The 27,300-nt window shown below is 45.7% G+C and overlaps 2 protein-coding genes across 3 annotated transcripts; one reads left to right on the top strand and one right to left on the bottom strand.

Moving 5' to 3' along the window:
- Nucleotides 1-5,049: 5,049 nt before the first annotated feature.
- mRpS2 (mitochondrial ribosomal protein S2) lies at nt 5,050-16,374 on the bottom strand. Its single transcript, XM_084583006.1, has 4 exons — nt 16,221-16,374; nt 15,929-16,027; nt 6,784-7,070; nt 5,050-5,551 (listed from the first exon to the last, which is right to left on the bottom strand). The coding sequence occupies exons 1-4, from the start codon at nt 16,255-16,257 to the stop codon at nt 5,123-5,125; spliced, it is 852 nt and encodes a 283-aa protein (XP_084439132.1). The 5' UTR covers nt 16,258-16,374; the 3' UTR covers nt 5,050-5,122.
- Nucleotides 16,375-16,450: 76 nt separating this feature from the next.
- On the top strand, nt 16,451-26,560 carry LOC146176893 (thiol S-methyltransferase TMT1A-like). 2 transcript variants are annotated; one of them, XM_084583008.1, is made up of 3 exons: nt 16,451-16,868; nt 16,940-17,524; nt 19,924-26,560. In XM_084583008.1, exons 1-3 carry the CDS (start codon nt 16,770-16,772, stop codon nt 20,233-20,235), a joined length of 996 nt encoding a protein of 331 aa, XP_084439134.1. In that variant the 5' UTR covers nt 16,451-16,769; the 3' UTR covers nt 20,236-26,560. The 2 variants fall into 2 exon arrangements, with proteins under 2 accessions (XP_084439134.1, XP_084439133.1); XM_084583007.1 differs by having other exon boundaries at nt 16,830-17,524.
- The last annotated feature ends 740 nt before the right edge of the window (nt 26,561-27,300 follow it).

Here is a 27,300-nt window from a genome sequence, read left to right as displayed (position 1 = left end):
TTAGCCGCGATCCACGCTAAGGCCGTGGAGATGATGACGCTCATCATGGCCAGAGAACGCGTGGCGCGGCTAGGCTTAGGTGACGAGGAAAGTGACGCGCGTAACAATGAAGAAAATGTACCCGTGGGCTAGCACGTCGGATATGGCAGTGACATTCTGTGGCCTGTGGCGACCAGTGGAGAAAAGTGAACGTTCATGTTCCAAGCTTCACTGGCGCCAGGTGCTTGCGTCATTTCCGGCACCACGAGTGTGCTCTCTAGCTGTTATAAACTGGTATTTGAAATGGGACAAGCAGGCCAACTGACAGCAGTTGCAGCTGAAAGGGCACCCGAGCCAAGTGTGTTTCCAGCTCAATGCAGTCGAAGCTGATCGCACTAGCACTGCTGTGCTGCCGGTACGCAACCCCTACAGTGGTGGTAACGCCTTATGTATCACCAGCAGGGCATAGTCATCACAGAAATGCGTGAGCTGCAGCAAGCTCTGCTTCAGTGCACGTTCAGTGGACATATCTTTGCCAATGCGTTCGCGAGCTTCTGTAAATGTAGTGGGCTTGACAATACCTGCAAAGTGCTCAGAAGAAATCGAATGTTGCTTAAGAGTGGATGTGTCGCTTTTTTAGTGGATGTGTCGCTTTTTTTAGTAATATTTTATTTTCAGATGAACGCAGATGTGATACTGAAGCCTATTTTTGTACAATCAATTTTTTTTCTGAGATATGCTACACAAATAAGCTATTTGATTCAAAGAAAACTGCATGAATAAAATCCCTAGCTTGCAAATCGCCTATGAGAAGGTTTTGGTTCAATGTGAGGGAATAAAAGTAATTCAGAATGGTACCACTCGTGTTATAAATGCATATATTATCTTAGCTTTTACTATCACCACAATGTGAAAGGAATAACTTGCTATACACTTACTTCCTATCAAAATCTACAGTACCTGCTTCTTGTTGGTTTCTTGTTAAGCACAGCACACAGGTCATTGCAAACTGATTTAGTGCAAAGCCTATGTGGATAAGACAACACTGTTGGAACATGCACCCGCACGAGCAAGTGATCCTGTATATATAAAGATTATGACCACTTCATTCATTGGCTGTCCCTTTCTGAGTGCTTTCCTGCAGACTGAAGCTTCAACAGTGCACCACTATATCACTGCTACATAATGCATGCATATGCTACTTTGCTGAGACTTGGAAAGGGGAAGGAGTATACATATGACCCTACCCAACCATGGCTGTAAGACAGAGAAAAAACTAAGGTGAACTCCACCCAATCCCTGTAATATGCAAAAGGAATCCACAATTCTAGTCTGTCTCACAGTTACAGTAAAAACAGAAGAAAGTTGGCAATAATACAGTAGAATGTTGAACTGAGTCCCAGCTCAATGTTCCTTGCTCCCAACTGGTATGGTTATATGCACTAGCAGTGCCCACTAGTTCATGTTCTGTAAGCTGACATAGCTGCATTTAGGATGTAGCGCTGCTTTGGTAAATATGAAGTTTCCCAAAAGCATCAAACCGCCTTATATGTTTCTGGCAAAGCAGCAAGTATGCCTATCAGTTTGCTACATGATAATGCAGGCTCAAATAAGCATGTGACGTGACCTTCACGATATTGTACATCTAAGTGTTGCTGAAACTTAGCAGAAAGCAAGAAAAAAAAAACAAAACATGGTGGACAATTTAGCATTGTTAGGCCTAGTGCAAATTACCGTATTTACTTGAATGCAACGAGCTTTTTTTCCAAAAGTTTTGGTGCTCAAAGTCTACCCTTGCGTTATAATCGAATACTGAGATTCAGTTGGCCGAAAGTAGCACCGGGGTTCAGCCATATTGAATCCGTCACCACTTGGTTTCGGTTTCCACAATTTTACGACATTATGTTGTCAACATGGGTACCAGGGAAGCTAAATCCCAATCCATCTAAAGTCAAAACATTGCACTTTTTGCTAGTAAGCTCTGGATTACGTTGTCATCTTTATTCCGTGTTTATCGCGTCTTTCGCAGTGGATTTGTGCAGTTACTTCCATTGCCATATTATGCAAGATGGCAATGCGCCACGCTCAGTGTGACGCTCGCTTCAAAGGAACAGCCATTCTGATAGCAAAAGAAATCTGCAATTCTCTGGCAGCTCGACGGCTAGACGTAACTAGTTTACCATACGTGGGTGGCGGATGCAGCGGGAGGTGATTTTTAAATGTGAGCCTGACCACAAAGGCTTTTGATGACGAATGAGCCGTTTTGATGAGGCTGCAAGGGCTAAAATGTCTATTAAAGGTACTTTTTTTATGCACTTATTTAGCGTTACATTTATGGTTTTATTTTTCCCATCAGGCAATATGCAAAGTCGCCCCTCGCGTTACATTCGAGTAAATATGGTACGAGTGCTAGCAGTTCGGTTTACTTTACAATTCGAGGCTCGATATTCGAATTCAAGCATGCTTCAGCAAAGAGCTGCAAAATTGGGGGACAGGCGACCTTGCTGACAGCACATTATAAAAATGCGCCTGAAAGGGCAATGCGATAGCGACCTGTTCTTGATCATTGTTCTCGGATGGAAGTTGATGAAGACTATGCCCACAGCACAGGGTGAGACTAGCAGTTAGACGCATAAGGTTGGCGGTGGCAATGGCATAGGAATCTAAAGCAGTGGGCAGCAAAGTTGATCTGAGCCCGCATTTCGAGTTTGCGTCGTTATCGAAAGTGTCGCTACCTCCCCGACCTCGAGTCATCTGATTGGTGGAAACACCGGAACATGATGTTACCTCTTCCGGTTCTGTAGTAGCAACGCCCGGCTCCGGCATTTCGACCAATCAGATGACTCGAGATCACGTGAGATAGCGACACCTCGATAACGACGCAAACTCGAAATACGGGCCCTGTTCACGTTGCTGAGCATCTGAAACCAACTCACAGGCATAAAGTGCAATTTATTTTAGTTTATTTTGGACTCTGCTACTTCCCAGCAACTACCACCTGCCACAGGCCAAGGACCGGACAAATAGACATCAACGAATGCATGCTCTAACACTAGCACAATAAAATAAAAGGCAATACAAGACACACCATAAAAGTGACATCTTGTACATTGAAACAAAATTTTTTATCAATTATGCAATACCGTTGCTGATAATGTTAATGATAATTATTTCCCTTGGTTATGAAATTTTTCATTTTTCCTACCAAGATGAAATAACATCAGCCACACGATGTTTGGTTTGCAGTTATTTTGCTTGGTTTCACAGCATTAGTGCGCACCAGTGCCTTCCAAAAAAGTGACACGGGAGTTGTATGATTTACAATGCCGTGCCTGGAGAACCTAATTTAACCCGAGAAGTAGCAAAGCCATGCACAGGCAAGATCAGTAATATCAGCTCTTGCACTTTCCATTTCCTTTCACTGCTTTTTCATTTCATATTGCAGCTTTTCTTGTGGGACATCCGCAATAGCATACAACAGCAAATACTCATTTTCCTTAATGTCGACTAGATCAACATCAGTTTGAATGTGAGCTTTTCACTGATGTAACGCAAATTCAGTTTTTTAAATTACATGAACCGCTGAGGATATCAATGATCTTCAATCGTTCAGTTAAAAAAAAATAATGACTGACTGAAGCCTATAACCGCTGCAGCTTAATGTCCATGGCAGAACTGAACAGTGACAATGGTTACGATATTAAATTCAAAATGATGCAAAGTGAGGTACCTGACTGGACGGAGATATAAATTATTATTTTTTGCTGACTTAGTTCCGCATGCATAGCGCCTGTTCACCCCTTGTCACCATGTTGTTTCATTACGTCACACTAACGCATCAACAATTCGTAATATAACAGGATGCACACATCCCCAAATAGATACATAGCCTGCAGTCTTCTATTGTGGCCTCAGCAGAAATATGAATCCACAACCTCAGCTTGTACTGGTGCTTGTATTGAGGAGTCTCTATTTGTACTACATTTAGCATTTCGCAGATATTAAACAACTAAACGTGACTATTGAATTATCAACTGCCAGTTTGCTGCAGTGGAGAATGTGCAGACCGTTAATCACATGCCTTGATGTACGGAAAGTTGTTTTACAGGAATGCAGAATACACATGGCCACAATTAGTAGAAATTAAGCTTTTAATGGCAGTGGAGACAAATTTCACTGTCCTTCGTAATGTGACAAATTTCTTTGAAACAGTGGTGTTTCGGGCAGAGGAGCATTATTAGACTTCAAAACTGCCTAATTTAATAAAAATGCTGCATACTACCGCACATGCATTGACTCCAAATTTAAGTTGGTGGTAGCTTTCCACTATCTAAGCAAAGGAAGATGCGTGATGACAGCGCACTATTTCTTATTTCAATTCTCACATAATGACATTGAGGGCAGCTCAAAACTAGAAACTATGCAATCACAAAGCCAGCACTCTGAGACAAATGGAGAAAAGATGAAGAAACGGTTCACTTTCCATGCTTACACATGGCCTGGCCGACTCCAGATTGCCGATGGTTTTGTAATTTCGCATTCTTGTTGGAGACATGCTCTGAAGGTTATACTGCATTAAGGTGCTCATTGCTGTACAGCAATGCTGTGCAAAAAGTGGCAGTCAGCGCTATCGATAGTTTTCTTTACTGGAACCGAGTTGCCTATGAATAATAATTTTTTTTTAATGTATACAAGGAGCTCCACATATCCTGCAGAGAATGTACACTGGCACAAGACGCGTGCTAGCCTCAGCACGGTCAGAGCTACATTAGACGGCGCAAACAAGTCGGCTTCACGTATAAGTCGTCGGCCCCCCACTCTCGAGTGACCCTTTCTGTAAAAAAGAAAAAATGTCGACTTGCATGCAGTGATATATGGTAGTGCCCTATTTCCCCACCCTTGTATTATGTTGGTATGTGCCTCTTCATTCTCCTGATGCGTTAATGATCAACAGTGTTCTGAATTTGTCTAGAGGTCATGTGCATGGCGATGGAACACTTCATGCACTGTGTCAGCAAAAAGGCAACATTAGTAGCCGGCACAGGCAGTGAATAAAACATTTCACGCGACTTGGAATTTCACTACTGACATAAAATTCATTCTGGCAACTATACAAGTTCCACAAGGCTTAGCTTGATGTCTTTTAAGCACTGGTTGGCTGTTTTGATGCATCACTGGCTGTGCCTGCTGCCTCTTGCTGTTGTCTAGCAGCTGCTTCTTCGTCCTTTTTCCGCCGCTCTTTCCCACGAAGGATTGCTGTCTTGAAGAGATGGCAGTAGAGCTGTATTGCGGCCGGTGTGTCATCGTTTCCAGGGATTGGGTAGGTGATGAGCCGTGGGTCACAGTTGGTGTCCATGATGGCCACCGTTGGGATAAGCAGTTTGTTGCACTCCTTGACGGCGAGATGCTCCTCGAAAACTGAATCGAGAGTCGAGAGTAGGATCACCGTGTCTGGAAGCCGCGTGACCGTGCCGAACTGTGCGGTCGAGTTGGTGAAGAGACCGGGCCTCCACCACCGAGTGTGGGCAAACTCATGACTCTCTCTGGCAGTCTCCTCCACCATGTGAGCTGTCTGCGAGGTCAAAATAGGGGCAGTAAATTACGAGTTATAAACAGGTACTACGTATAACTACTAAAAAGGAGGTAACTAGAACTGTAAGCAGCTGAAATCATTCATTCGCATCAGAGCAAGCCGGACACCAGATCTTCATAAGCACGGTGAACCCCACAGCAGGGAAGAAGTGTTCGCTTATCTCGAGGTACCTCTGTCTTGCTCTGCCAACAGCCAGCTCTGCAAGCACCCTGTTAGCAAATCCATGCTGCCCTCCTCCAGTCTTTTAACATCACAAAGCCTCTAGGTTCATTCTAACAGAACCGGACAGCATCCCCCAGATTGACAATCCAGAGATGCAACCAAAGGCACAGAAAGGCAAGTGGAATATAGGGAACATTTTAGCAGAGCTTTGCATCACGCATTGAGCAAGGATTTATCAGCCTAATAAAGTTTAGCAAACCGTTTAATGCAACGTGCAGCATTCACGAGTGAAGTGCCAAAATGACAATCCCAATAGGTATTCTACCTCCGCTGCTAAGCTGCCAAAGAGCTGCAGGCACCAATGAATTTGCTCCTGAATTCATGTGGCACAAAGAATCTACGAATACTGACTGAAGGTGATGCTTCTGGAGAACTAGTCATGCCAAGCTATGTAACATTGTTCATTATTCGACAGTATGAAAGACGCCATTCAGCATGCAGCAGTGCCCGTGACAGTGAAGTATGAGGAGTCTAGACAATTTTTTCACAAGCAGGCCAGGAAGTTAACTTTTGGCGAGATATCATTGAAGAGAGTGAAAATTAAAAAAAAAATAGAATGCTCCACTTAAAGAAAGGTTTTTATGAATAAGATTGTGCAATGTAAGCACATCCGTAAGTACTCCTATTCACATGAGAAATCAATATAAAAAATATATGGTTATTAAGTACAGTGCCTGGAAATATGAGTATGCCGGGTACAACTTTAAACTTTGTTGTGATTTCCTTTCTTTGGATGCTTGCCTTCACATGGTACTGATTCTCACCAAAAACAATCCTGTTCTTCGTTTGCGTCATTAGGCTGGGAGTGATGATGTTCAAGTGTGTCCCAAAATATAATCCTAAATCTGGAAAATCACAGTCACCATTTGAATGCAACGTGGAATGCCTAAGTTTTGTTCTATTCAAATCATTCGTATCCTGGAAGTCAGGATTCGGTAAACCTCAGGTTTTACAATGCTATTCCCTACAATACATAAGAACCAACAAACCTGTTGGTGCCTGGTGACAAAGAGAATGATGCCGTTACGGTAGGCAACGTGTGCGATGAAGTTGAGGGCACAGAAGAGGTGTTGCAGCGTCTTGTCCAGGTCGATGACATGGTAGCCCAGCCTGGAGCCAAACAAGTAGGGCCGCATTAAGTCGTTGAGCAGGCCCTCCTTGTGACCCAAGTGGACACGCGCCTCGAAGAGTTCGCGCACTGATAGGAGCTTGCCAAGACCAAAGTAGTCGGCATGTTGTAATGGGTCCAGCACCGACTTGGTGCTCCTTGCTGGTTCTGCAGAGGAAACCAACATGAGAGACAGAAAAAGACAGAAAAAAATTGCGGGGGACGTTTCAGCTCTGCCTCTGACGGCATGATACAATAGTGGAAGCCACCATCAAACATATTGTACCAGTCCTGAAAAAGATGAAGCTTACAGAACAAGTGAAGGAGAAAGACGTTGGAAAGGACTCTCATGCTGGATGGCCTGCTGTTGACCAATTGAGCTCCCTGCCCTATCGTCCTGTTGTTCAGCGCTCCGACGTCTTACCCCCGTCGTAACAATATTTAAGCTCTGCCTCTGACGGTATGATACAATAGTGGAAGCCACCATCAAACATATTGTACCAGTCCTGAAAAAGATGAAGCTTACAGAACAAGTGAAGGAGAAAGACGTTGGAAAAGACTCTCATGCCGGATGCGCTGCTGTTGACCAATGGAGCTCCCTGCCCTATCGTCCTGTTGTTCAGCGCTCCTACGTCTTACCCCCGTCGTAACAATATAAAGCCCTGTTTTAACCAAGCCAAATGAGCATGCATGCACGGCCTAGAAGTAACGAATGAAAAGGTTCTGGCAGGCTGACTGTGATACCCCTCCCATATGAAATGACGGCACTGAGTTGGCAGCTCTCAAAGCGACATCAGGAAACCCTATATGCGTGGCCATGTCAGTTGCCAGCTGCCACCCACCAGCACCATGCTTGTGATTTTTCATTCACGATACCGACAGTCAGGCAGGTCCCTTGCTCTGCCCCTCTGGCATTCCCCGACGAAGCTCGACCACACTTGGCATATCTTGATTATTAGGAATTTATTTACAATTTGCACGCATATGATACGTATCACTCGGAGTGCGACCTCTCCGCACGACACTCCGGTTCAGTCCCTTCTGTCGTCTTCCTCTCCTCGTTGCGTCCACCGTGCTCCCTCCGATCCTTCTCTCCCTCCGAGAGTCCTCCTCGCCAGGTACACGGCTGTTCTCGCATCCCAAGCTTCCAACTCCTCGGGGGTTCAAACATTTCCCAGAAGCCGGCGACCGTTGAAGACACCCGCTCCCAGCCGCGGGCAGCGGCCAGCTCAGATGACACGGGCAGTGCGCCCTGCGAGAGCCCATAAATTTCTTCTCCTTGTCGTCCTCCCGGCGCCGGTTCTCGGATCCCCACCACCGCTTCAGAAGGAAGGCTGCCCTGGTTTCGGGAATGTGTTCAGTCCGCCAACGCTTTGAGAACGCACGGCACACACAAACACTCAAAACCCGACCGTTCGTTCTCCCGGTGCTTGGGGCAACACACAGCGCGCACGACAGCCCCATCGCCGCTGTGATGCATGACTTTTTGGAATGCAGCACACTTCTAGAGCTCAACACCACTCGCGCTAAACTGAAACAGGCAGATGCCTCGCAACTCCATATTCAGTACACCATGGCAAACCAAAATACAACATATACACAAAATTAAGGACCCCCTCCCGCCCGTGCCATATACACCCGAGGCTATGGAGCTGATGCCACAAACCGCGACAATGCGTCAGCATTGGCGTTGAGTGATCCCGCTTTATGAACAATCACCAAATTAAATCTCTGCAGTGCCAGTGCCCAACGCATTAGGCGGGCGCTCTGAGGGGAAGTCAGAGTGAGAAACTTTAATGGATTGTGATCAGTGTTTACAATAATTTCGGCTCCAAACAACCACGTCTCCATACGCTGGAGAGCCCAGATGATCGCATAGGCCTCACGCTCAATTGTGGCCCAGCGACGCTGTGTCGGGCTCAGCTTTTTGCTCAGAAAGGCCACTGGACGCTCTCGACCCTCGGCGTCGATCTGCGACAGGCAGGCGCCTACGGCGAACTCCGAAGCGTCTGTAGCGAGTACATATCCCTTGTCTGAATCAGGGGCAAATAATACAGGTGCCTCCGCAAGACACTGTCTGACCTGCTCAAACGCTCGATTCGCCTCTTCTGTCCAGGGTATTACGCTAGGCACTCTACGGTTTGTCATATCTGTGAGGGGCAAGACCACCGTGGAATAACCCGGTACATAATCCCGGTAGTAATTGGCCAACCCCAGGAAACTCCGCAACTCTCTTTTAGTGGTCGGTTTGGGGCACTCTTGTAGGGCAACCACTCGTTCAGGATCAGGAGCGTGTTTACCAGAGCCTACAATGTGTCCCAAGTACTTCACCTCATGCTGCGCAAACCTGCATTTTGCCGCGTTTGCCGTGAACCCTGCCGCGGAAATGGCCGACAGCACTTTCGACAGGTGCTCTAGGTGATCCTCCCATGTCTTTGAATGTACCGCCACATCATCGATGTACGCGCACGCGTATTCCTGATGTGGCGTGAGGATCTCGTTCATGATTCGTTGGAAAGTCACAGCCGAATTCTTGAGACCGTACGGCATCACTCTCCACGCATATTGTCCCCGGTGAGTCACAAACGTCGTGTACTCTTGGGCAACCGAATCGAGCGGTATTTGCCAGTAACCTCGCAGCATGTCAATCACTGATATATAGTTTGACCCGGCCACTTGATACAACAACTCAGTCGCTCTTCCCATAGGAAACGCATTCTGTTCGGTCACTGAGTTTAATCGGCGATAATCAACGCACAGTCGCACGCCGCCGTCCCTTTTCGCAACGCACACGATCGGATGTGCAAACCCGCTCTCAGTTGGATAGATCAGACCCCATTCCGTTAACTCCCTGACCTGTCTCTCAACCTCATCCCGAAGCGTCAAAGGGATGCGGTATGCATGAGCCCGCTTCGGCTCACCACCACCTTTCAGACGAATCCTGTGCATTCCCACTGTGCATCTCCCAGGCGTTTCAGAGAACGTGTCGCTATGCTGCTCCACGAGCGTCCGGAGCTCACTCTTCTGCTCTTCACTAAGGTGATCGACTGCGAGCGTAACCCGCGAACGGGCGAAGTGGGGCAAAGCTGGCAATGACGGAATTTCACCGAATGCCTCGTCCTCTTCGAAAATGACGCCCACTGCGTTCACCCGCGTTACAAACGGTCGGAGCCGATTCGCATGGATACTCCTCCTAGACCCATCCTCGGTTTGCACGAGATAACTGCGAGGTCTCTCTTTACGTACGACACTTGCGGGTCCTACCCGCTTCGCTGCGAATTTGCCAGCGTTGTCTGATCCCTGAATGAGAACTGTTTCGCCCTCCTGGAAATGCTTTTGCTTGGCCCTTCTGTTGTAATTTGTTGCGTACCTTGTCTGCGTCAGGTGGGCTGTTACGGTGGCTCGTTTGTTCGCTGCCGCCAATTTATCCCTTAACCCGCGAAGATACTGCTCCCCAGGAGTGTTGAGGCCATCCGGTACTGCCCATTCTCCTGACCAGGTCTTCTGAAGGATAGTTAGCGGTCTGATAGGTACACGGCCATACATCATTTCAAACGGACTCTCTCCCGTTGTAGCATTCGGGACTTCCCGATATGCCCAAAGCAGGAAAGGCACGTGCCGATCCCAGTCACTACCATGGTTCTCAATTACATCAAACAACATGCTCTTGAACGTGCCGTTAAACCTTTCGACAATGCCATTACTTTGTGGGTGTTCCGGCGTCGAGAATCGCGGTGTCGCCCCCATTCTCCCTAGGAACTCCTGCGTGAGGCGTGCCGTGAAATTGGTCCCTTGATCGGAACACACTGTTTCCGGCACCCCCATTCGCGAAAAGATGTCGAGCAGGGCGTCGCAGGTCGTCTTTGCAGTGAGCGAACGCAAACACACCACCTCAGGCCATCGGGTGCAGAGATCGATTATGCATAGTGCATACCGACGGCCCCTTGCAGAAGGCGGTTAGATCGGCCCAATACAGTCAATATTAATGACCTGGAATGGCGTGTCAGGCCGAGTAATTGGCACGATCGGTACTCTGTCACTTGTTCTCACCCGGGATTTCATCTGACATCCTTTGCAGCTTTGGCAGTAACGTTTTATGTCCGCAGTAATCCCGGGCCAGTAAAAGGCACCCTTAACCCTCTGAAGAGTCTTCCTCTCACCCAGGTGACCAGCCCACTCAGAGTCATGGGCAAGTCTCATCACCTCCAGACGGCGCGACTTTGGCAGTACAAGCTGCAAACAAGGGCGACCCATAATCTCATCCTTGTGATAAAGTAAACCGTCCTTCTCCACCATTCCATGGCTACCCACTCCGGCCTGCTCCCATGCATCCCTCAGCGTAGAATCGTCCATTTGCGTACGGCGAAATGCTTCATGTTCGGTAGCACCTGCGTGCTCACCGTCTCCCACCTCGTCGCCGTCACTGTGCGGTCTACTGGTCGTAGTGACAGCCGCGGTCACCGCCGCATCTCCGCGCACTCCATCCTTGCTTCCGCTCTCTAACGCTGCATCAGCCGCTGTCACCGCAGGTGTCTCTTCCAGCAACTGTGCGTGCGTGTCCGGCGTGATAAGTGCATTTATCCCTGGGGCCAATTTATCTGTCACGGCACAAAGAATTTCGGAGCCAGCTGTAGCTGCACCGACGTACTTAGGCGTACCCAATAGCTTCAAGGGCACGTACACCAACTCTGCCAGCACTTGCTCCCCAAATGCACCAGTTAATTTTATTTTTGAGCCTGTAAGTGGTTCATGGTCTCCCAGAATGGATCGTCTGATTACACTAATCTCTGCTCCTGAATCCAAGTGCCCCACAAATTCGGCCTTCCCGCTACCTAACATGACCGTATTGAGGGCGCGGAACGGGCGTTCCCCACCGTTTACGTTCTCATTTCCGAAGTTAGCCCCTGCAACACGAGCCACTAAGCCTCCTTCATCTGTGCTCGTTTGCACGAGGTTCGCCTGTGCTGACCGCCGTTTCGGACACTCACGGGCTAGATGATCAGGGAGGCCACATTCATAGCATTGCCTACGTGCCCTGGCATATGGAGCCGATCGTCCGGCATCGTCATAGCGCGTCCTAGCCGAGTCAGTTGTTTTTCTCTCTCTCTTTACCGGGTTTGCTGTACCACCCACCGATTCTCCTGTGCTCCTATTAGGGTCTTTAGCGATCTGGCTTTCATCAAATTGTTCCGCGAGGTTGGCCACTTCATCCGGGCGCATTGCCTTCCCTGTAGTCTCATTTTGAACAACAAAGGCCCGGGCATCGGGACTTAACATCTCCTTCAATTTGTCTACCACTACGAGCTCTTGCAGCTCTTCCAGGGAAGTAACGTTATAACTGTTGGAATAATAGGCAAAATAATTTTGCAGTCGCGTTGCGAACTGGTCCCATGATTCATTTGAACCCTTTTTTGAGTAGTTAAAAAGTCGCCTGTATTCAGCTGACGACAGCCTGAGCCCTTTGAGAATCGCTTCTTTGAGCGCTGCGTAATCCCTGCACTTCTCCGCCGAGAGCCGACCGAGCAGTCCCCTAGCCTTTTCGTTCAGTCTGGGCAGTACTAAGCCCGCTCTCCATTCATTTGGGACGCTGCAGGCATCCAGCGTTGCTTCAATGTCATCAAACCAGCCTGGGACAAGCGCCTCTTCCGCTGGCATGTCTAACAGCACTCCCTTCAGCATGGCAGTCTCCTATCTTCTTCCGCGCTCAGAGGCGCCATCAGCGCAGCACCGGCACTGACGTTGTTAGACAGTCTTGCGTGCTCTAATTCCCTTTCCGCTCTGCCCAATTCTGTTTCCGCAATTTTTAATTTCATTTGTAACAATGCCATCTGGTCAGTGACGGACACTACTGACCCTCCGCTGACGCTTCGCACCTCGGCAGTCGACACCAGCTCCATCTGCCTCTCCCCCTCTTCGCTTCGGGCCCCTACTTCGGCCTCGCGACTCCGCAAGTTATATCCCGTGGTTGCCATAATGCCCTCAAAACAGGAGCCAACAAGACACCCACCTGTCCAGACTTGCGCTGCTGTAGAAGACTGCAAATTCGTCGACACCCCGGTGCGCGCTCAGCTGTGGGCCCACATCCTCTGTCCGGTTCCCGGTCGGTTCCGCTTGACGTCGGAGATCCTGTCGGCTGCGTCAGTCAGGCAGGTCCCTTGCTCTGCCCCTCTGGCATTCCCCGACGAAGCTCGACCACACTTGGCATATCTTGATTATTAGGAATTTATTTACATATTGCACGCATATGATACGTATCACTCGGAGTGCGGCCTCTCCGCACGACACTCCGGTTCAGTCGTCTTCCTCTCCTCGTTGCGTCCACCGTGCTCCCTCCGATCCTTCTCTCCCTCCGAGAGTCCTCCTCGCCAGGTCCACGGCTGTTCTCGCATCCCAAGCTTCCAACTCCTCGGGGGTTCAAACATTTCCCAGAAGCCGGCGACCGTTGAAGACACCCGCTCCCAGCCGCGGGCAGCGGCCAGCTCAGATGACACGGGCAGTGCACCCTGCGGGAGCCCATAAATTTCTTCTCCTTGTCGTCCTCCCGGCGCCGGTTCTCGGATCCCCACCACCGCTTCAGAAGGAAGGCTGCCCTGGTTTCGGGAATGTGTTCAGTCCGTCAACGCTTTGCGAACGCACGGCACACACAAACACTCAAAACCCGACCGTTCGTTCTCCCGGTGCTTGGGGCAACACACAGCGCGCACGACACCGACGCCAACAACAATGTTGCCTCGCCACAGTGGTGCAGTGGTATGGCGCCCGACTACTGTGCCAGAGTACCCAGGTGTGATCCCGACAGCCGGCAGCTGCATTTCGATGGAGGTGAAACGAAGAGGTGTCCGTGTGCTGTGCGATGTCAGTGCACGTTAAATATCCCCAGGTGTCGCTCTTCACTACGGCTCCTCTTTCTCTCTTTCCACTTTCACTCCCACCTTCCTTTAGGGTGCGATTCAGGTGCCCACAGAAACAAGTGTGACAGATACTCTGCATTTAACTTTCTGTGAACCAATTATTATTAATGACCCTGAGCTTTCTTGTGAACAGGGCCTTTAACACTGTCACATTAATAAAAACAGTGAATGGTGTTTTGCGGGCTATCCAGCAAAAAGAAAAAAAGTGAAAAAGAAAAATTAGAACAATTACAACCAACGGAAACTGTGTTTATGGCCCTCTGCCTATTGCAACCAATGGGTGAGACCTATTGCGCATAATGGGTCAAAATGGACATGCCAAATGGGGAAAAAGCACTGCCAATTTATATGCTTACTAGGCATGTGGAAACTATGAGGACCACATGCTATGATGGACATCAAAGCTGACAGATATGCATTATGCATATGTTGCAGACAATAAGCACTATATGCAGCAGACACTACTAGCAGAAGTCAGACCAACATATACACCTATGCGAACACACTTCTGTCTCTGAATATATATACGCCATTCATCAGATACTCATGCTGAGGCCAGTGGTGCTTGCCAATTGAGTGCATTTATTTCAATGAATTTTGAGAATATTAGTTCTTCATTTGTCAAATGTTCAAATGTTAACATGGACACATCGGGTGCAGTTGACCAATTGCGCTCACTAGCTGGCACATATTGGTCCAACTAAATATTGCTTTGGAACATGAACAGCCGAGACTACAGCTACTGCTGTGTACCAATGACAGCACAGGCTTTGCTCTAGTAAATGCTAGGTCCAAATGTGCTATCCAACTGGAACCGACCAGAAGCCCATTTGGACTGTACAACTAGAACAAGAATTCAAAATGGAATTAATTGGGGCTATCCAACTGTAACCAACTGGGGTTCATTTATTTTATTTATTTACTTATTTCAAGATACTGCGAGTCCCAATTGGACTCACAATTGCAGCAAACTCGTTTGGACTGTCCGGTTGGAAAGGAGAATTCCAAATGGTACCCACAGAGTCTCACTGGAACTAGACCCCGTTGCAGCCACCAATGGGTTCCAATATTTTATTGCATTATCAATACTGCGGCAGGTTTCAGCCCGTCGCGTAGTCTCGGTAAGGGCCACATTTGACCTTGAGCTGCACTCGAGCCAAATACAGCTTTAACCAAGACGTAAGAACGTGCCTTAGTGGCCTATAGGGGTAACCTGAATGCCAGGGTCCTGACAGGCTGATTCTAGGGGACCACGGGCACAGACTAAAAAAGAAAAACTAGAGAAGACGCGGCTTCGCGATGCTGCTAGGAAGTCTGAAAGGAACGAAGCTCGCAGGTGACAGCGTGCCCAAGAGACTGAAGAAGAGCAAGCTATAAATTTGCAGAAAAGAAGACGACGGTCTATAGTTGCTGCTGGTTAATTGTCCAGGCCGGAGATGTAGAGGAGCGAAGACGTTCTGACTATGTTCGGAGAGTTGGTGAATGTGAATCGTTCAAATTAGTGCTTAATTATTCTAATTAACTTAATTGCTACATGCTGAATCATAAGCGCCGCCTTGGAGGTATTGCGAACGCAATTCAACCCGGTTTAACCACAGCTAAACCATAGTCATCTTTTTTTGTCGTTTTCCACAGGGAGAAGCAGGCCCGAATGAGATGAAAACAATTACAAGCAATGCGAAAAATCACACAAAAATGTATATGACCATACGCTAGGATTCAGTTCTTTAAAAAAACAAAACAAATTCGGTCAAAATGCTGCAAAAAAAAAAAAAATGCGTTTATCTAACTTTCACCCGCTATCAACAATATGCGTCACGATCCGAACTCCAGGACGCAAACGACGCCAGCCATACGCTTACTTCATCCCAGACGAACAGAATACTCACTTCGAAGATCTCAAGGATGCTTTAGCGCAAAGCTTCCCCACTGTGACAATATGATATGCGTGAAAGGTTTGAGTTATAGGGTTTAACGTCCAAAACCTACTCAGGCTATGACAGACATCAGAGTGGAGGACTGCACGAAATCCCGCAAACCCTGCGGCCGGGCCGGGAATTGATCTCACGTCCTTAGGTTCTGTACGAAAGGTACAGCGGAATGCGTTTCACTCACCTTCTGTCTTCAGCTGTGGGCTAGCTTGTTGGCTCAATGCACTGCGAGTACAAATGCTCCGCGCCGACACGGCGGTCCTGTGCAGGGATCCAAATAACCCTGCAACGAGATGAGAAAACACGCAGTACGAGTTGCGAGGTGAATACGCGCATAAGCTCCGAAAGTAGTACAAAAACACAGTTGTGCCGAAGCATGCATCACGGCTGGCTCAGTTTAAGTATTACAGGCAGAGGGTGAACCTATTAAAGCAAGATTTTTCGTAGCGAGACAAGGTTTCAAAAATAATACACACCCAAACGACGCACGACGGCACGCATGCCGGGCGCCATATTACGAACCTAGAGACATGCGGAGAGAGTGAACAACCTAGCTAATATGCATTTGCAGATTTTAAAAATGATACCATTACTTTATTTTAATACAATTGTGTGTCTAAGGTATATAAAGATTTGGTTATGTACGAAAGGGTTTGATTTCAACTTGAACAATAATTATGCTTGGCGCAGTTTCGCTTTCAGACGCTCATTTCAGAAATGGCCGAAATATAAAAGGAGGTAAAAAATGACAAAGTCGAATACGCCAGGACAGCAGGATCATTTACTAGGCCCATGAATAGCTTTCTGACAGCCCAGGAAACGCTTTACGTTCATCTACCTTTTCTCAGTTTTACTGGTTTTACTATCTACCGTGTTATCAACCTAGCAACAAGGGCAACAAGTCAAAACAAACGAGTGCAGTGAGGACGAGAGAAAGGGCTAAGCGAAAGGAGGAGAGGTGCGTGCAGCATTGGTAAAGATGGGTGGAGCCTTGGCGGCGGCGGGATGAGGAAGATACGATCGACATGTGCAGACGTGACCTTGGACTACTAGTGCCTTCGACGAAGCGACCTAATCAAAGGAAAACTGCGAGTGGGAAACGAAGTCACGCAAAGGTGCGTCGAGTCTCCGCCTCCGCGCGCGCTCTTCCCGTCATCGCGGGCATCTCCTCTGCCGAGCAACTCCGTCTCCTCAGCCACGCCGATATCCGCGCAATATCATCAACGTCTCGACTATTCCGCTCCTTCTTATGGCATGGATCGACTCCGTCCTCGCGTCCTTCCTGCACAACGTCTTCCTCCCTCTGATCGTGCTCACAGTTTGTCTCAGGTACGCGCTGCAACGCGACTACACCGCGCGACGACTCAAGTTCCAAGCGTGGCTCTCCAACTACATGTCGTACCGGGAGACCGGGGCCATGCTCGAGGCCAAGGAGATCCTCTTCAGCAAGCTCGAGTCCATCGTCTCACGCGACTGGTACCTGCGTAACTTGGGGCTCATCCGGATCCTCGAGATCGGTGCCGGCGCAGGTTCGAATCTCGCCTTCTACCCGCGGAACTGTCACCTAGTCGCAGTGGACAGCAACCCATACACGGCCTCTTATCTTCGTCGAAAACTGACGCGCGTTCCGGTGCTCCTGGAGATGTTCTTGGTGCAGAACGGCGGCTCTCTAAATAATGTCAAAAGTCGATTCGTAGACGCCGTGGTCACTACGCATGTTCTGTGCGGTGTCAAGGACTTGGATGCGATCCTCAAGGAGATCGCGCGCGTGCTGGCGCCGGTAAGTCGATAGATTTCAAACAGCTCGCGCGCGAAGGTGAAAACGTCACGCCAACGCCGTGTGCTTCAAAAAACACGTCACGTCACGTGACCCATAATTGCTCCATGGCTCGTGAACAAAGCGGAAACACGAGCTTTTTCCTCATTTTGCCGATAACCCGCAGGGTACGCATGTTTCTGGCGCAGCCATGGAAGGAAGGGGTACGGCGTGTCCTTGAGTTAAGAGGCGCTAGAAGTTGTGCCTTCTTTTGGAGATTACAGAACCGTCAGCGTTTAGGGTGCTCCAATTTGTGCCTTGATAAGAGAAGCCAAATAAAAATAGTTCTGCTTCCGTGCGGAAAGCAAATTTAAGCCAGTGGTTCTTGGTCTGCAAAGCACGACCGAAACGTGAGAATGTTCATATAGAACGTAGAACGTTGTTCATATTGATAGGCTGTGTGTGTTTGTTCTAGGAGCCTTGAAGATTGAGTTAAGAGGCCGTAGAAGTCGTGTCCTCCCTCAGAGGTTACAGAACCGGCAGCGTTTAGGGTGCTCCAGTTCGTGCCTTGATAATAGAAACCAACTAAACAAATTATATATATATATATAAGAGAGTGTGCACTACTGGATCTGTTATCCTTTAATTACTGTTTTGAGCTTGCTACATAATGGGTATGTTTGAGGGTTGCCTGAGTGAATGCCAATTGCTTCTTGCTGCTTGCCACTGACTGTCTGCAATATTGAGTCTTACACTCTACAGAACATAAAAGAGCAGAAAAAACACAAAAAACCATGTACTAGTGCCTCACATCATTTGTTCCTCTGGCTCTCTTTGGTCTTGTAATTACACTGCCCCTGGCAGCTGACTAATTGCGCTGACTGACAGAACTTTTGTCTCTTGATATACTGCCAGGTAGCTGACGAGAGAGATGATAGGAGAGTTGGTACTGCATGGTGAAACAGTGTGAGAAGTAAAGACAAAAGGGGCAACACAGAAGGCCCACATACTTCTTCTGTGTTCCTTCCTTTTGTCATTATTACTTGCCCTGTATTGTCATGGTAACTGATGATGGCATTCCTTGCATATCGCTAGAAGCTTTGCTCTCATAGAACTGCGCATAGTTATTGAGCTCAAACTTTTCTAGCTAAACTGTGAGCTGTGCCTGCATATTGAGTGCCTGTACCTATCGTTGGACCTGAAAGCAAAAAAGAGACAAAGCATGATTCAGTGCCAGCCTCCTGTCAGCAGCCCACTTACATAATGACAATGGGGTCACAGTAACATATGTGCTAGTCCTACATGTACACAATGTGCCTGCAATGTCGGCAAATAGGTGTGGGATGCAATAAGTTACCTCGTGTAAAAGCAGCCTGCATGTTGTTGAGATGTAATTCCTTCATATGAAAACCCAGGTTTGTTTTACTAGCCTTTAGAGAGACAAAATGTATTGCATTCATCTTTTTATTATCTGCTAGTTAACTTTAGTACCATAGATTTCATAGTATAATAATGCCTTAGTCACTGGCGCTTAGGTGTGCATTGTGTATTTGTTTATTGTTATGACCTACAAATGTCATCCCTGCTTAATCTATTACCAATTTTGTAATAATAATAAGCAGATTTTGTTTCTATGGTTTGATCTACAACTTTTGTAGAAATGCTCTTGGGGAGCTATGATAAACGTCTAGTGGTACATGTATGCTTGAATGTATATATGAGTAAAACATTGCATACGGGTCAATTTCCTTCAGTGGCAGCAAGCATGGAATAACTGAGCAAACGTTAATGTATTTTTTGCAACACATTTACATGGAGGAGGAGGAGAAAAGGAGGGTGGAAGGCTGGGATGTTAACCAGAAAGAATGAATTCTGGTTGGCTACCCTGCACTGGGGAAGGGGAATGGTGGATTAGAGGAGGAGGGGAGAAGGAGGAGGTGTTTTTTTAACACATTTACAAAGTAAATTGAAATAGTGTGTACATCAAGGGCGCACACATTTTGCGCAATTTCATGCTCAATTAGGAACTCGTATGTAGGGTATATGAGGCAGCGTGAATCATTTTTGAAGTTACGTAAACAACCTGAAAATATAAGACAAAGGCATTTCTTTAGGTTTCATCGAAAACAACCTATTAGAGAATATTCAACCATAGGCCTATTACTTTTATGCAAACTGCAATTTTCCTTGTAAGCTGTGGCCTGTACAGGCAGTCCTTTTGCACGGTTTTCCGTGCGTGAAATCCCCTTTTTCTCAAGCACTACAGCCATTCCCAAAATACAATTAACGGCAAATTTCCGGCACTCATTTCTGCAGTCCGGTTCTGTGCTCTAAAACTTGACATTACTAATGACTTTGTTCTTGTATTCATATCTGTTTCCTTGCAGCGTGGTTTAAATAATGTTCATGGTGTTTCACTGCAGGGTGGGAAGTTCTTCTACGTGGAACACATGCGACATGAACCTGGAGATTGGCGCCGCTATGTTCAGATGCTCGTCAACCCTCTCTGGCGGAGGCTCTTCAATGGCTGCAGCCTGACGCAGGACCTACACGACGGCATCCAGAACTCTGTGCACTTCGCCTCCGTGTCACAGTGCAAGGTGTACTCAGCGCGGAGCAAGTTCGTCGGCATCTTCCTCAACCCGGTTCTGGTGGGAATAGCAACCAAGAGGGATTTTGTGCACCGGAGGCCGGTGAAGTTGAGCAATGCGTTCTTGACTACCCGAGCTATGTAGATCTGTGGGCAGTTTCGTATGTGCACGCAGTGGACCTTTTAACAAGACAGGTACTGGTTTTATGACATACAATCTTCACAAAAAGTACATAAGCTTCTTACGCAGATATCATGCACAACTTGAGTCGCCACCAGAATGTGTGCTCATGTCTCACAATGGTCTCGGGCTTTATAATGTTGCAATTTAATTCTAATTCTATTCAAATTCTATTTCATTTTAACCTTTTTTCTTGCTTCAGCCTAATGCCACCCGTCATGTTTGCTATTCAATTTGAGCATCAAGGTTGGGCAATATATTAGCTGTGCAAGGGATGAGGAGCTAAGTGAAGAAAAGTAAACTGAAATATGAATAGAGTGATTTTGTTATCTCAGCCCAGCACAAAGAGCCTGTGCCAAAAGCTCGGAAACTGTAAGGTCCCAGTCATTTGAGCTGCCAGAGCTGTATCTATGTTTTGACGCTGCCAGTTGTGAAATTTTAGGTGGGGAAATTTTTTAGAAGTGAGGAGCAGCAACATTCTAGTCTAGAATATGTATCCCAGTCTATAGAAAGCTAGTGACTTTGCTGAGATAGGGACATTTTTGCTCCACGATTGCATTGCTCAAGTTCTGTGCAATTTCTTGCTGCTTTGTCAGCTCCCATGGTTTTAGTTACTACTAGCTTTGAGGCTGGTCAGCATGTTGAACTAATTATTGTGCTAGTCAAGGATTTTTGGCTCAGCCTGTGAATGATACCATGCAGCATTGGTTTCGGCTAGCTCAGTTAACGAATTTGCTGGGAACTTTAGTTCATGAACTTTTGGCTTTTAGTGCACGTTAGCAATAACTAGGTTTACTTGTTGAGTTGGTTGAATTGTTCAGCTTCGGCAAGCAGTCCCCAAAAGCAAGAATCACCATATTTGGTAACTGTGACTGGTACACAGAGACGAAAAGAATTGCTTTTTTTTTTTTTCTTCCTGCACATTATGGATCAGTTCATACTTGTTTTTGTTTCGTGCTTGTGATTACACTGATTGCTGAATTCTTTAGGGGTTGTTTTCTTTTAGTCGTGGTCATATTGTTAGTCATTTGCTTATGGCCAGACACAGGGAAAATTTGAGCATCCTTCTCGTTGGGCATCTCGTTTTTCGACTGCTCAGTTAGTCATCCATTTCGTTATTTTTTATTAAAGCCAATGAAATGAAGCGTCAGGCTTAACCTGAACTGAAATGAAAGCACAGAGAACAGCTTAAACTGAGTGTGCAGTCTAGCTGATACTCGCTCTTTTTTCTGATGGCCAATGTTCAACTTTCTATTTATACATGTATTAAGAAAAGAGAATGCCAACCAAAGGTTGTTGTTAAGCCCCGCCGGGTTGGTGCAATGGTAAGACGCCTGACTACTGTCCGGAGTTCCCAGGTTCGAACCTGACCACGGGGGCTGCGTTTCGATGGAAGCGAAACAAAGTGGTGTCCGTGTGCTGTGAAATTTCAGCGCCCGTTAAAGATCCCCAGGTGGTCGAAACTCCTCTTTCTCTCTCTCCACTTTCACTTCCACCTTCATCTCTTCCCTTACGGCACGGTTCAGGTGTCCACAGAGCAAGTGTGACAGATACAGCGCCTTTCCCTTCCTGTGAACCAATTAATATTAAGGTTGTTGTTAATAATACGAAGACAGACATTCTACTGCTCGACCAGACGAGTTTTCGTCAAACCTTAGATTTCATTTCTATATATACTTGTCATTTAAAACTGCATAGATGCTGTTACCGTCACAGCAGTAAAATATCAGAGATAAAGATTTTAAGGTTGTCCCTGGCACTTTTGCAAGGGTAGGAACTGCCAAGGTTGAAGGGAAAAAAAAAAAAAAATTCATGCCATGCAAAGAGATTATCTTGTCTGTGGCTTCAAACCTCTAAAACTTGGATCTCTTTAATGTTACAGCATGGAGACCTCTGAAGTGGTACTTTTTATATAAATGCCCAGTGACTGAGAACACCAATCAACAGCACCTTCTGTGTAATGACCATCTTCGTGCTGAAGTGTCTTCTTTTTTGAGAGTGTAAGAGTTGAGGTCAACTCTATATTTGATGCCATTTTGATGCATTTCTTTTGCTAAGTGATGTGTGCAGGATCCAAGATGTTGTGTACACATTGTACGCAGTTTGAACTGTTACATTTATTTTCCATTCCTCAGAAGCATTGCAGCTTTCAGACCTTTATTGTGACACTTATGAGCTGCTATCATGATTTTCATTATCTTGATCACATTTTAGTTCTTAGAACTAGATGTTTTGTTTTCGACAACGTAGTAGTGACCATGCATTTAGAAACGCGTCTAAATGAGCGAGCATTTACAAATTTTTAGCGTGCAGCTTTTCTGAACCGCCTTTTCTTTCAAGTTGCAAAGCCTCCTTGTTGTTGACGAATGTGCTCTATGTAACTTTGTAAAAATCATGTTGAACCATATATTTGATGTTAAGTGCTGTGGGATGTTGGTGATCTTCCATGAGCATATTTGTCATTCGCATTCACTTACACAGTATGGTAACAAACTGTTGTATGCATTGCTTTGTCGAAATATGAGAGATGTCAATATTCGTGGTCAGCTGAACAGGTGCTTTTAAAAAGGCACAGAACATGTTGCTTTATCTTTCATTTTTGCTGCATCATCTGGTTTGTTCTATTTATCATGTTTTGTGAGTAAGGAAGCTATTGTCACTTTAATTGATGTATTTAAGCTGCTTTTGTTAGCCTCGTGTGGTGCCGAACATACTTTCCATACAAATGAAGATTTGAGAGCTCGTGACAAATCGAAAACTTTGGTTCAGCAGATAAAACACCCTGATGCAGCAACTAGGAGAGGTTGTGAAGACAACGTACAATGCTACACAGCGTAGTGGTTACTGCTGGCTTGACTCTGTGTTTGTCATGGAGTTGTAACTTGTCTTTCATACAGCAAAGGACAGCATTTCCTTATGCCAATTTCGCATGTGCCACTGAAATGTCATCTTCTCAAGGCATTTACTTGAACATTCTGAAAGGTGATATGACTGCACTAGCAGTAGATTTAGTATCGGATCATGAGGCGAATGGTGTCAGGAAAAAGTAAACAAACAAATTGAGCTTAATTGCCTTGTTTATTGGGGTTGTCAGCGAGACCAAAGTAAAATGTAACAGACCCAAAATGGGCAGCCTTGACTTTGTTTACGAGAACTTGTAGGGAAAACTTGGATGTTTGTGTAAAATGTGTGCTATATGCAACACAACTCTCCTTGTGTTGCTTACTGGTCTTTTCGCCTTTTCTTTCTCATAAATGTGTGAGCATTGCAAGGCTTTTACACTTTTTTTCATGATTAAGCATTCACTAAAGGATTCTGAAACTCTTGATGGTAGTAGAAGGTATGAAATCAGAGGCATCAAGGAATTCACTTTTCTGTGGGACAATAACATGTGCCCATTCATATATCATACCAGATAATCTTTATAGCCAAACTCTACTGTCATGGTAATGTCTTGCATTTTAAAACGAAATGTTTACATGGTATAACCTGTATCCAAGGGTATATCACTCGAGGGGCTATTTTAGATTCTAAGCTATTGAACTGTGAATGTTGCTTTCAGGAACTTACTGGTTGTTGGTCATTATGAAGCTAGCCGGAAAATTCAATTCCATGAGCTTCAGTGTATGAATTTAGTCAGATTTTGAGATGCATTTACTCATAAATGTGTGACCATTTTATAAAGCCTGCCTTTCTAGTTTCAAAGTGCACACAAGGGATACAAGCATGTTCTATATTTCGCTGCTGTCTGTGCATCTTACGCACACATACATACCAGCCAGTTATCTGTGAGCTGTATGGTGTGCACAATCTTTGTAATGGATGTTTCAAGCTCGCAAAAAGACACCGTAAACAGCTGGTCTTGGAGTCTTGCTGCATTTAATGAAGTACATTACGAGTGCCTTAATTGCATCGTAGAGGAATCTTTATCAGAAACTGCAGTGCAGCATTGAAGTTAGGTTTTGTAACCTGGGCCATGATCATTGACAGCAGTGCCCTTGACATCCACTTTCGGAATTCATTTACACCTGATGATATGCGATACGTGATCAGATAAGCTTCTTGTTATTAGCTGCCTAAAAAAAGTGTGATCATAGACATGCTTTTTTATCAAGTGTCTCTTAATAGCAGTTACCCTAGAAAGGGCAAAACAACTGACACTGCCGCGCAGAATGCCAGAGCTGAGCTGGTGCATTCGTTGTGCTCCTGGAAGCGATTTTTTCTAAATTGTGTCTTGCATCTTTTGTGCAAGCTCTCTCTTTTTGTGTACCTTTGTATTGAACACTTACGGGCAATTAGTTGCTGGCATTATTTGCATTTAATTAACAAAAGGGGTCAGCATGTAGACAGGAATAACAGGGTGGCAACCAGATTCTGAGCTTAAGGCTGCCAGCCACATTTGCCCCCTAACCACTTGTGACGCCACACTTTGTAAAAAAGAAGAGCTGAAGGACTTAGCAAAGCCTTTCATTTGTAGTGGAGGTTCCAAAGAGCGTTGAAGAGCTCCCAATCTCATTAAAATAAATCTGGGCTATGCTACTGAGGTGGCTCTCTATATACCTGGATAGCTTGCATTGTTTCTTTGCTGCGGTGACCTAGTTTTGAGTGAAAGAATAGCGAGATGTCAGAGGTGCGGACAGTATCCGATTCATATGAAATAACCATGGTTGGGCCTAACTGCGTTCACCCCCATTATAATGTGACTTGGTGAAAACTGTGGGGACCTTATGCGAGATCTCTGCTCGCGAATCATGAATAGTTTTTAAAGGGGCATAGACACCAAATTTTGTACCATTTTTCTTGTTAATGATGTGTAAAATATTCCTGCATATGGACCACAGCATGGTTTCTTCCTGCCACCGCTAAATAAGTTTCAATTGAATTTTCTTTTCTCATTAGTTTCGGTATCAGCAACCGAGAGATGGCTGTGGTGGCACAATCAAGTCTAGGTTACGTGCGGCATGAAAAAGCAGTGATATAATCACTGACTCTTCACTTGCGATTTCTTTTTTCTTTTCTTTTTTTCATTTCTCATGTGACCTAGACTTGACTTCGGCGCCACAGCCATGGCTGGGCTGTTAAAATCGAAGCAGGTGAGAAAATTGTTGATAAATTATTCAGCGGTTATAGGCGAATATTATGTAGTGACCGGTGTATAGTAAGGTTTTATTAGTCATTGGAAAGTATCAAACAGGGAGCCAAACATTTGGTGCCTATACACCTTTAAGTACTGTACAGTACTATCTTGTATTCTACATATTACTGTTAAGAACAGCAGTCGTGAACTGCAGGATTGACGTGATTACTGCTTTACCATCAGCTATTATAAGTACTGCAACATATAAGGATGGCAAATACCATTATGCAATGCTTTTGCTGCGGTAGCTCTTGTGTACTAGTACCTTCAAATGCTGAGCATACAGCAGTTTACTATGCTTGCGGTCGCTATTGTTGATTGCTTTGTCAGAGTGAGTGCTTTACAGCTGCTACTACTGCTAACCTGTGTTGTATGCAACTATGCTTGCTTCAAATGTTTCGTGCAAACGGACGCACTGCCTGTTGTTTTTGAGCATACTAACCACTTATGGTGCCCTGAAAACTGTGCTAAATGTTGCATTTGCAGACTTCCAGTGACCTGCATTCCTGAGCCTTTGTAGCTACACGCAACTAGTTACGCTTAGTGGAAGTGATTGCTCTAACTGTGCTACGCAGAGCTGAATGGGTGTTGCACCGATGAGGATTTTCCAGTGCCCGAGTTTCGGTTGTATTTACACGAGCTCCTGTCGACAAGTTGCATCGATTGTATTGCACGTTAGAATTTAGCTACTGAAATTTAGTCTCCTGAACATGTTTATCTAGAAGGGAATATAGTGCATACTATTTGTTCAAGATGCAGTGAACCAGCTCGCATTCAGTGTATATATATTCATCACTATTATTCTTGCCTTAAATGTTCCTGTTATATATTATACGCGCTCTAAAGGATAAAAATTGTTGTTGTCGTGAAAATTTTAAGAGCATTGCATTTTATTATATAGATATATATATATATATATACGTATACACACATATTACACGTATACATTGTTTGTTTGCATTGTTCGTGAACTGATGCGTGTAAGTGAAGCTCCAGTTACATATTACTACATGCCTATCCTCACAGCCTGTTGTATGTTTACAAACATGTGATATTTTTTTGAAGTGACTGCATATTTTTCAAAGGCATATGCCAGAGTTTGAGATATGTATACCCATGTTGGAATTTCAGACTTGAAAATAAAGTGCTTGGCTGTGTACATATGTGTCGTGTTTGTTGCACGTTGGGGCAAAACCCATTGCATTTATGTCATCAAGGGACACATGAAACACGGATTAAACCTTTTCGTTAGGAGGGCAGGAACGTGGTAAGGCATCGATTGACGATCATCAAAAAATGGTATGGTTTATTGTAATATTCAGTATTCTCACTGCTGATTGCTGCAATACTAAATCTAGTTTTCACGGAACAGCATCTACCCTCAATTTTTTTTTTTATATCGATATTCTCATCTGAATTATGTCTCTAGCAGTACATAATTATCGATCCCTCAATGGCATCAAAAAGTCAAATGCGCGCGCCACAGCCGGCCAAACTGGCCGCACTTGAGAAACTTCGCTGTTCGCTAGCAGAGGGCAGCACCGATATTCTAGTCTCCGTTTGATAGCCTCTCAAAGCAGACTTTCTTAGTTTTGTTCTGTTGCGGACAGCAGACGTGCAAGTCGATAAAACTCTGCTTTTTGACAGGCATCGCTTGACAACGCACGACATGCTTTGGAATACGGAGAAAAATTGTACTCAAGCAAGTGCTTTCACGCGCCTCTAGCTTCTCAGAAGCTTGAGCCGACTATCCACGACCACAACACAGAGCATATATATATAGTCGCTTTTTCTTTCTTCACACAGCTATTATTACTGCATGGTCGACCTCATAGGAAGCCAATCTACAGGTAATTGTAGTTACGGGGCTCTTGCGCATGTATGGGATCGTT

Source organism: Amblyomma maculatum, chromosome 10 (genome assembly GCF_055883805.1).
Source record: "Amblyomma maculatum isolate TAMU_Amacu chromosome 10, ASM5588380v1, whole genome shotgun sequence".
Taxonomy (NCBI): Eukaryota; Metazoa; Arthropoda; class Arachnida; order Ixodida; family Ixodidae; genus Amblyomma; species Amblyomma maculatum.
The sequence above is the reverse complement of the archived record's forward strand: the minus strand, read 5'-3'. Positions and strand labels throughout refer to the sequence as shown.

Coding starts and splice junctions, on each gene's coding strand:
- mRpS2 (XM_084583006.1), bottom strand. CDS start 16,257: ATGGCGCCCGGCATGCGTGCCGTCGTGCGTCGTTTGG. Junction 16,028..16,220: donor TGCCGTCGTGCGTCGTTTGG/GTGTGTATTATT, acceptor ATCTCGTTGCAG/GGTTATTTGGATCCCTGCAC. Junction 7,071..15,928: donor CCCACAGCTGAAGACAGAAG/GTGAGTGAAACG, acceptor TTTCCTCTGCAG/AACCAGCAAGGAGCACCAAG.
- LOC146176893 (XM_084583008.1), top strand. CDS start 16,770: ATGTGCAGACGTGACCTTGGACTACTAGTGCCTTCGACGAAGCGACCT. Junction 16,869..16,939: donor GTCACGCAAAGGTGCGTCGA/GTCTCCGCCTCC, acceptor CCGTCTCCTCAG/CCACGCCGATATCCGCGCAA. Junction 17,525..19,923: donor TCGCGCGCGTGCTGGCGCCG/GTAAGTCGATAG, acceptor GTTTCACTGCAG/GGTGGGAAGTTCTTCTACGT.